Source organism: Branchiostoma belcheri, unplaced genomic scaffold (assembly GCF_001625305.1).
Source record: "Branchiostoma belcheri isolate BF01 breed outbred unplaced genomic scaffold, Haploidv18h27 scaffold7, whole genome shotgun sequence".
Lineage (NCBI taxonomy): Eukaryota > Metazoa > Chordata > Leptocardii > Amphioxiformes > Branchiostomatidae > Branchiostoma > Branchiostoma belcheri.
In genome coordinates this window covers 3,415,563-3,425,511 of record NW_017804353.1, presented here as the reverse complement: position 1 = coordinate 3,425,511, position 9,949 = coordinate 3,415,563, and the positions used below count along the sequence as shown (strand labels likewise).

At 42.4% G+C, this 9,949-nt stretch overlaps 1 protein-coding gene across 1 annotated transcript in view; it reads right to left on the bottom strand.

Annotated features, from left to right (window-relative positions):
* The window catches only part of LOC109484365, a 41,553-nt gene extending 36,797 nt beyond the window's left edge, over positions 1-4,756 (bottom strand). The window contains exons 1-9 of the mRNA XM_019787617.1: positions 4,385-4,756; positions 3,941-4,044; positions 3,575-3,729; positions 3,259-3,427; positions 2,914-3,147; positions 2,188-2,402; positions 1,675-1,783; positions 1,120-1,329; positions 905-989 (exon numbers count right to left, since the gene is read on the bottom strand). Of these exons, the coding sequence (XP_019643176.1) occupies positions 905-989; positions 1,120-1,329; positions 1,675-1,783; positions 2,188-2,402; positions 2,914-3,147; positions 3,259-3,427; positions 3,575-3,729; positions 3,941-4,044; positions 4,385-4,756 (1,653 nt within the window). The remainder of the gene's footprint in view (positions 1-904; positions 990-1,119; positions 1,330-1,674; positions 1,784-2,187; positions 2,403-2,913; positions 3,148-3,258; positions 3,428-3,574; positions 3,730-3,940; positions 4,045-4,384) is intronic.
* Positions 4,757-9,949: the final 5,193 nt, after the last annotated feature.

The following is a 9,949-nucleotide window of genomic DNA, read 5'->3' as shown; positions in this document are numbered from 1 at the left end:
AGTCGTAGACCCTACCTTTCCCTTCTTACCCTCAAAATTTCCAAACTGTACCAAACTTGTCAAGGAAAGCAAGGATTTTCAGGGCATTTTTAGGCCTAATCTACGCATGGCAACTGTGAGGTCAACCCTACAAACATTCCCATTTTGGGCAGTCAGCAGCTTTAACGGGGAAATAGAGCGTAACTGCAATCGTTTACATCTCAGAAAAATTAAAACATGAAGCACCAGCTCTGAGAGCAAGAAAACGCGTCTGATTCACATCTGATCGTGTGTAAAAGTCGGTGCATGAGTGCCGATTGCAATTGGCTTTGCTGCTTTTGACAACACATTACATGGATAATATTTCACTGTACAACGTGCTAAAAATTGTACCAGATTATGCTCATACGATTCTAGTCCTAGTCTATCTAAATATATGGTTGTACAATAATCATCAAACTATATTATCTAGTAATACTACTGTGATCCTCAGTAATGTCACGGCTTTTTTATGTAACATGTGTCGACGCCATTTTATTGTGCGTACATACCACCACTCCACAACTCTTAAACACATTTTGATTTAAAAATTATTACTTATGACAGGTGCATTGATGCAGTATTACATGGAAGGAATCACCTTATAAAATATTCAGACTTCATGCGTCGTATCCTAATTATCGCTATTTTCGAGGTGAGCCTCTTCTAGGAGCGGGCAAAACATACACTTAGACATGTCAACAAACGTCCGATGATTGGGCTGTTTATTTTTTTACATTTCCAAAATGTTCAAGGATATTATAATGCTTTGTACATGTAGTCTATGTTTCTGACGCCAAGAAATATCTGTAGATGTGTAAATCATGTACATTGCCCTGTCTGACTAGTAGAAAAAGTCATTGTTCCAGATGACATGGCCACTAACTACAACAGGTCCAATGTAGCTGAGGTCACGGTCGCGTTCGGGTTCGATGATCTTTCCTGCTGTGTCAAACTTTGTTTGTTGCTCTCTGTGGAAAAAAAAAGAGAACTCACATATACAACGTAAGCAGAGAAGAGGAGGGCAAAAACTAAGACATACACAGATTATGAAATTGTGATTCAATACAAGACGATTTGTGTTATCATTCCAAAGCGTACCTTCCCAAGTTCTCGGCGTCTTCCAGTGTATCCGGCAGAGGGATTCCGAACGTCTCCGGCAGACTGAAGACTCCGGCGCCGCCCAGAGTGCTGAGAACCCCGAACGTGAGCATGGGGAGGGGCGGCCACACGTCAGCCAGCAGGGACACGAACGGGGACAGGATGCCGCCCACACGGGACGACATGTTGGCCACGCCCGCGCCCATCGTCCTGAAGAAACAGAAACTAGTTCATATTAGCCAAAAGGACGAAGCCTGTCTATAGCATTAGGACAACATAAACTTGGGGGCTGGTCATACACTTATACGAGTTAATTGCTGTTTTTGGTTACATAATGTACATGCAAATTATTTGTAGAGATATGCAAATTATCTGGTTGCAAATCACCCGACTGCCGCTCGCTTTTGGCCTACCACTCGCTAGCATTGCCATCACGGCGACCGCTCGTATATGGTATAAGGGTCCCTAAATTCTAAAGGCCCAACGTGACCATGCGAATAAGAGAGCAAGTGAGTGAATAGTTCATGCACAATTCAACATTTTTGGTGATTCTACCTGACCACGGTGGGGAAAACCTCCGGGGTGTACACGGCCAGAGTGGTGAAGGCGGCTCCGATGGCACACCGACCGACCAAGAACAAATATCGAATAACCTCCTGTCGCTCTGCAACGTCATGTCACATCAACAGGGAAGAAGTGAAAACTTCCATTGAAAGTATCCGTAGATTTGTTTTCCTATGTCACAAGAAATGTTTTCCAAAGAGGAAGAAACTAAAGACTGACACCAAGTACAAACATTTAATGGCCGAATATGATGAGCAGTATGAAGGGTATGTGTGTCTGCTAGTTGCGAGTTGCGAGTTCAGAGTGGCGACAGACTTGGGAAATAACAGTCGTGGATGTGTCATGTTAAATAGACAAAAAGGGATGTCGCAGGTTCCTGTTGATAATCAGCTCTGTCATATACGTGGTACCAAGGATGTCTTTGGTCGTACGATTTTATGTGTGCTAGAACTTACAACGAGGTTTTGATTCTATATAAGCTTTATGAAGGATGTGTGTGCCCACCTGTTGGACTTGCTGCCACTGCCAGACAGGCGGCTCCTGACAGGAACAGATATCCACCAACCACAGGCCTCCTCCCCCACTTCTCCATGGCAACCAAACCCACAAGAGACAGCCCGATCTCCAGCAGTGCTCCCAGGACGAAGTTCAGGTAAGGGTCACCAGCCAGGTCGGCAGAACCGATGATCAAGGCGAAGTACACGACCACTGTGGCAGACCTACCAAACGAACAAGCAAGACGTGAAAAAATTGGTAAGAAATGTGTATCATTATTTGTGTCGTTTCTGCAAAAAGGACCAATGTTTAATTGTGACGTCAACACTGGGCCGAAATCGTTTACCAAATAATTTTGACCCAATGGTGACGTCATACTTTAGAGAAGCAGCTACTGGTCGAAAGCTCCAGGTGAAAATACTTCTCTTTGTGTTGGCACAAACGTTTTATATTCAAACATATAACTACCAACACAGGTGAACTTTTCAAGATAGGACTATTGTTCATCATGATAATATATGTGTTCGCCCTGTCTCTAAATTTTAGATATTTTTGAATTGCATAAATGAGCTATCTTCACTTCCGCACAAAATATTGTTCATCCAAACTATCTAAAATCATTGTTGCTGAGTCCTTCCTTTTAAGTACACAGTGGACATTTTTTGATTAAAGAAAAGTGTTTACAAGAAGGCGAGTAAATATCACTAATATACGTGTGCTGTACCCCTCACTTACCAGACTGAAGACATCGTTATTGTACTCATCCTCAGACGAGGACCTCGGAACAGGTCGATCAAACTGTACTTCTTGGATTTTTCCCCAGGTTCTTTGCCTTTCGGTTTTGTCAGTTTATGGTATACATCATCCGGAATGGTGACCTTGTTGACCTTGGCAGCCTTCTGAATGCTGATTCTGGCTTCTTTGGTCCGGTTGTTACTCAGGAGCCATCGCGGAGACTCGGGAAGAAGCCTACAAGTGACAGTTCGTAAGAGGATTGGATTTCCTAGATACAAAATTTCTAGCAAGCGAAGAGACATTTCAACTATGCTGTGCATTATACAAGGTTTCAAATGAACGTACCACCAGTACGAGAGCAGCGGCGCTGATAAAAGTGCCAGGGCCAGCTGAAGGCTCCACCAATCCCGCAGAAAGTACGCAAGGCCTCCGAGAACGACTGAACCAACGATAAAGCTCATCGAGATCGTCATTCCCACCACATTGCGCTTGGACGAGCCGATAACTTCTAAGGCTGGACAACAAAAGTGGGAACACGTCAATCATCAATGAAGGCAGATTGTGACAGACTTGTGTATATGTGTAAGAAATATTCAAATGTCAAGTGTTTAGTCTTTCTGTCCTAATGGACGGAGTGACATGAGAATCAAACTTAATATACCGAGTGGTAAGCCGACGTAGAAGAGACCGTTGGCAGCGCCGCCGGCAAGCAGACGGAGAACAACGAAGGCAATGAAATCTTTGGTGAAGGCAGCAGCAAGTCCAGAACTCAGCTGCAGCAGGATGCAGGCTAGAACCGTTGGACGGCGTCCAAATCTGACGAAACATAGAAATATTGGGATTACTTTTATTGACTGTAACTTTAAGTAACAATGATTTCTATTGTAAAGAAGCAATATTAGTTCACAATATAATTGAAAATGTACAAAGTAAAATGTTTTTGTGCAATGATCCCAGATGCCTTCATGGCAGACGGTGAGAACATTGTGTTTCTGTTTTCTTCCAGAGAAAAAAGAAACATTTTTACCTGTCCGATGTCATTCCTGAGATTAGACCCCCAGCGCACATCCCCACCATGAAGATGGACTGACCCAGTTCCTTTAACCAGTGGCGCCCACACACAAGGTCGTACTTGTGGGAAAATGCAAATCATATCTAACCATTACTAAAAAAAATCAGCGCAAAACAGGGCATTTTGGTTAAACGCACCTGCACTCAAGATGGTTTCCTGAAATAGGTATTATCATTATTATCATTGCCCCCCCCCCTCCCCCCTGTTTGTGAACGGTCAACCATTGGTATGACCTACTTTTAGTACCTCGAGTATCTTGACCTACAGTTCAGGACATATAAAACCTGCAATTACTGCTGCAGCATCTTAGAAAGTAGCTAGAATTCCCATGATTGAACTTGACCTTCGTATTCCCCACTCCAAACTACCGACAATTTGCACTATATATGGCGAACTTACCTCTGTGACAACAGTGCTGTGATATATGCTCTGGTCGTACTCCCAGCCGTGGATACACGATATTACTGTGAGGTTATCCCCTGTTGCTGTTCCACCACTTCTGTTGTACATCAAACACGAGCTGAACCTCGACGCACCGTCCACGTTTTCCATGGGAACACTGACATTGAGTCTACCGGAGGGGTGGCCATACATGCCCGAAGAGTTGTTCTGGTAGAGCCGGCAGTGGTGACCGGGAGTAGCCGCCAGAAAAGCCTGGGCGAGCATTGTCGCGCCGACAGACGGACCGACCAGGATGATGAGCACAGCTGCCAGTTTCTGGTACCTGCCGAACTCACCGAGGTACTGCCGCAGTACATCTTCATACTCCATGATGATCCAGTGTATCAACGGTTAAAAGACCTAGTGCCTTCGTGGTGGTGGAGATTAGTCAAGAGAATTGGTTGGTTAATATATAAACAAATCTCGCATTTTGACAAGGAAAGGGTAAGGTCCATGCAGTCCAGACAAAACACGCCCGCAAAATGACCTCTGGAGTTGAATGAACCCTAGTACCCTGCTAATTTCACTAATTACACTAACAGGAGTATCTATGTGGATTTACATCTATCTATGTGGATGTAACGACAATAAAATGGAAAAGCGTCGTTGTCAAATTTGTAGAAAATCTCAAATTTTGTGAAAAATACAGAACTGCGCAATCATCTGAAACCTGCAGCAGAATGTTTTTGATCGACACAAAAGGAGTCAGTCAGAGTTTAGGGACAATGAGAAATTCCTGCATGATTTAACAGCTAGTGAGCAACTAGGGCAAATCACACATTTGTCAAAAAGGCTGCTTTCACATTTTTCTAAAAGTCTCGCTTTCAGATGTTTGGCATGTATAGTCACATCGTTTTAACATTTAGGGCTTGCGTGAATTCTTCATCACTTCTTAAAGAACATATAGTGATCAGGTAGACACACGAGATGTTTTACTCAGGTACTCAGGGTTGTCACTGGGGCGAAGCGACCCTGCGCCTAGCCATTGGAGCGAGGTGACCCTGTGCATAGAGAAACTTTCCATGTTCTTTAAGATTTCCATTCGTTTTCTTGCAGAAAGATGGGTGCTTTGAGTTTACGATACAACTTATGTAGATCTTAAAGAAAGTTGTCTTATGTTTTATTAATTTTCTGAGAAAGTTATTAGTTTCTTTCGTACTACTAGGGCAACAAGTGTTGAATGCTGTCATGTTTGTTTGTATGCTATGGTTAAAACAGGTTTTCTATAGTTAATTAGGGGCGGACTGGCGGAGGCTTGATGCACCACAAAGCCCGGTATAAATAGGGTTAATACCATGGAATGGCTGGTTAGTATTCCTATCTTGGTTGATACAATGCGCCCATTAATGCTTAGGTCACAATTGCAATGACGTCCTTACGGGGGTACAAGAGTTAACAACAGTAAAATACGGCCTACCTCTGATCTCAGTTACCCATCAGTTCATCCGGGGCGTTGCCATGTAGCGGCTCAAACCTGTCCGACAAGTTACGGCAAACTGCTTAGCTGATCACGTTTTCACCAAACTGAGAAAGTGTAGACCCTACCTTTCCCTTCTTACCCTCAAAATTTCCAAACTTGTCGAGGAAAGCAAGGATTTTCAGGGCAATGTTTTAGGCCCATTCTACGCATGGCAGCTGTGACGTCATCCATACAAACATTCCCATTTTGGGCAGTCAGCAGCTTTAACGTGGAAATAGAGCGTAACTGCAAGTGATTACATCTCAGACAAATTAAAAACATGAAGCACAAGCTTTGAGAGAAAACACGCCTGATTCAAATATGATCGTGTGTAAAATTTTAAAGTAATATTTCATTGTACATGCTAAAAATTGTACCACCTTATGCTGAAAAGATTCTAGTCCTAGTCTATCTGAATATATGCATGTACAATAATCATCAAAACTATGTTATGCAGTAATATTGCTTTGAACCTCTGTTTTTATCTAACATATATGTCGACGCCATCATATATGCATATTGTGCGTACATACCATTGCTTACAACTCTTAAGCATATTAATCATTACTTATAACAGGTGCATTGTTGCAGTTCGCTATTACGTCGTTGTTCGACCAGCAGGAAATAAACACCGTACTCTTAGCCTGAGGGCCATTCATTAGTCCCCTTATAAAATATTCAGTCTTCATGCGTCGTATCCTAATTATCGGTAGTTACCAGCTGAGCCTTTTCTAAGAGCCGCCAGAACATACAATTTTACGTGTCAACAAACTTTCGATGATTGGGCCTGTTTTCAAAGCTATCATTTTTTTTTATATTTCAGAAATGTTCAATTCAAGCCATGAAAGAATGTCAGAATTCCATAGAGCGCAAATGACTAGCGAAGCATTTTATTCAATGTGACAGGTTAACACCCAAATTGTGTATTGAACTATATCATTCAGTGAGCTGTACATACATCGTTATTTGGACGAACGAGGAATAGCAAGAGAGAAGCAATACAAAGATGCGTTTGTTCTACACGGTGGTTGTAGTCGTACTGGCATGCATACCTGCAGGTAATGTGCCCCTTTTTATCACTCTGGGTTTACGTTAGTATATTTAACAAAATTAAGTCTTCAACTTAAGCAGAGATGACAAATATTCACGCCTTTCAGAAGGCTTATTTTGCTGGTCGGGCTCTTGCAAAAAGGTGCTGATGTTTTGCTTTACTGTAAGGTATACTATACTAGATTGACGCCTATGGGTTCCACATACATTCATGTAATTATTCGTAGGGTAATTTTTTGGCAAGCTCAGAATTTGCTTGATTGTTACTGCTTAAATTTTGTTGGTTTGGACTTGTTTACGATCACTTTGTGTGGCTAAATGTCTCTGTTTAGGGAATGTTGCAAACTAGCAAACCAGTTGACAGAATTATGTACTTTGGGGGGGGGGGGTCATTACTCTCTGCAGGTAACGCTGTGAAGTGTCCCTGGTGTGGCTACGAGCGTACAAGGGCACAATGCCTGGAGCAACCGTGGGTCACGTGCTCTGTCAACCAGCTCTGTGTCACCACCCATTCCAGTAGGGACTACAATTATACGCTTACATTGTGGCTTTGGTGGCAAACAGTAGCTAGAATGGTGGTATAAAGGATAGTTGTTTGCTACAATAGCTGCAACCGGCGGTACATGTATATAGCATTGTACATGTACATGTACATGGTTGCCGCAGTCAACAGAATAAAGAATGAGAATTTAATGAAATGTGCAGTTCAGCAGTGCATGGTAAGGTCGAACAGATAATGAAAGTGTGATACTCTCTGGTGCCCATTGAACTATATACTAGGTAGTATGAAATGTAACTCACGCCTTTGCATGGTGCACATGTCTACGTATATACGTATGGCATACTGACATATGACATATTGACTATATAATGTCAGTACAATATACCTCCAGTACACTTTGGTTCACCCATATGAGTTTGTGTAGGTTATGTGTGATGGTGGCTAATGCATTACATTACATTTGAATGCAAGAATTCGAAGCCGAGGTGGTCTTGTTTTAGCGGGTGGCATGTTTTATGAAAAGTAACATGGCAACGGTGGCACCAAGTCGCATTATGCTATCGCAATCTAATAAAATGTACCCAGACAGCTTAGAGTACCCAAGGTAATGTCTGCAACGTTGTGTGTATGTGAACCTTTTCCAGAGTTTAAAGACAGAGGTGAAGGCTGGAAGAACGTCTGTGACACGCAGGAAGCTTGTGATGCAGGTGAGAGAAATACAGTTGTACGAACAACACACATTCGTCAGTTACAGATAAAAAACTTCATCAATATTTTTCGACTTCCTTATAACGTATAACACATAATGTGGAACACTGTATAACACTGTATAAGGTACTTATGAGTTGGGCAAACACATAGAAATGATAAACAACGAAGATGGAACGAATGGAAGACGTATCAAACATCTTGCATCTTTTCTGCAGGTAAGAGGGCCAACCCCGCAGCCTGCAAGCTGGAAGACAGTGTGTTCTCCTGCGTGTCTTGCTGTGACAAGGACGGCTGTGTAGGGGGCGCTGCCGCAACGAAAATAAGCCTACATGCCATAGTACCTGCAGCTTTCCTCTTCATAGCGAACATCGCCATGTTGCTCTAGTCGTCCAGTTTCCTCGACAAGGAAGACTCGGAATCACTTTGACGACATCTCCCATGCCATGGTTTTAGCTACATGTACATTTACCTAGTGAACTATATTTTACGGATACATGCCATGGTACAGGTGTTTGGATGAATAATAATAACCGTGATTGTGCTATATGAATTGAAGATACAGAAGAATAGACACTTATTTCCGCTAGCTCGTACCCTATGTACACCCGTCTCTGATACTGTTTGGACGTCAAAGTTAAAATATAATACTTTGTACTCAGTGTTTCTGACGCCAAGAAAATATCTGTAAACATGTAAATTTCCCTGTCCTAAAATATTGCATAACTTAGATACTATTGATGATATGTCTGACGTGAAAACAGAAATCATTCGACTATTTACTATGCATTTCAAGTCGAAATCTGTCTAATACTCAAGACCAACTGTTATGCCAGCACGTATCTCCTAAATTGTACATGTTATTCCGCCTTGTCGCCCTAGTGCTGATTTAAACTTTGTTACCTGAATACCCACCCATAAGTAACGTAAGCGTGCTTTGTTCGTCTCTAGCCATAAACCTGTAATTAAATTGTAATTGTTTACCCTCTCTAGATTGTACTTTGATACCCACATCCCCGTTAACCTATTTGAGTGCTGGTAACCAGAGTATTTAGTGGGGTGGTGGTGGAAGGACAAACTATTTAGCTTTATTGGTTGTAGTTGTTGTTTTAATGTTAGAGGCGTCGTAGGATTTTTAGTGAGGCTAGCCGTCTATAACCTTTTCCGTCACAAGACAGCTGAACTTTTTACGACACATCTACGACTGTCGCAAACCTGTCGTAAGACGTTCCTGACACAGTGCCCTATTAATGAAACGTTAGGCCCATCATTCCCAGACAACCGAGCAAAAAGTAACACTTCGTCAGCCATAGTAAAGGTGTGAAGGTCAAGGTTGAGGAGCGAGGATGAAAAATATTGACGTGTTAAATCACACAGAAAACAACAAAAGAAGGAACAGCAGTGCACAATCATTATGGTGACTGAACGTTGGTCTAGAATTTGGACACACATCTACTAGTACTGCTGCGAACTTGAAAACCCTACCCATTATCATTATGGTCTTTGAGACAAAGTAGTGGTATGACAATAAAAATGCTAAGTACTTAGATACACTAAGATGCAGTCACTCCCACGTCTAGTCAAATCCAAGTCGCTCAATCTTCTTTTGCTGCATGCTCTGTTTATAAAAGGACCCCCGCGGCCGCTGATCACTAGAAAAGCAACAAAAAGTGCTCCTTGAAACTTGGTTAGCAACGCGCTTGCGATGACTAATATAGGAGACAATGTGCGGAAGTAGTCAAGGAAACGCCGTGGGTGCGATGCCAACAAACAGCTGATAAGTTGGTCACTTGACCCGTGAATA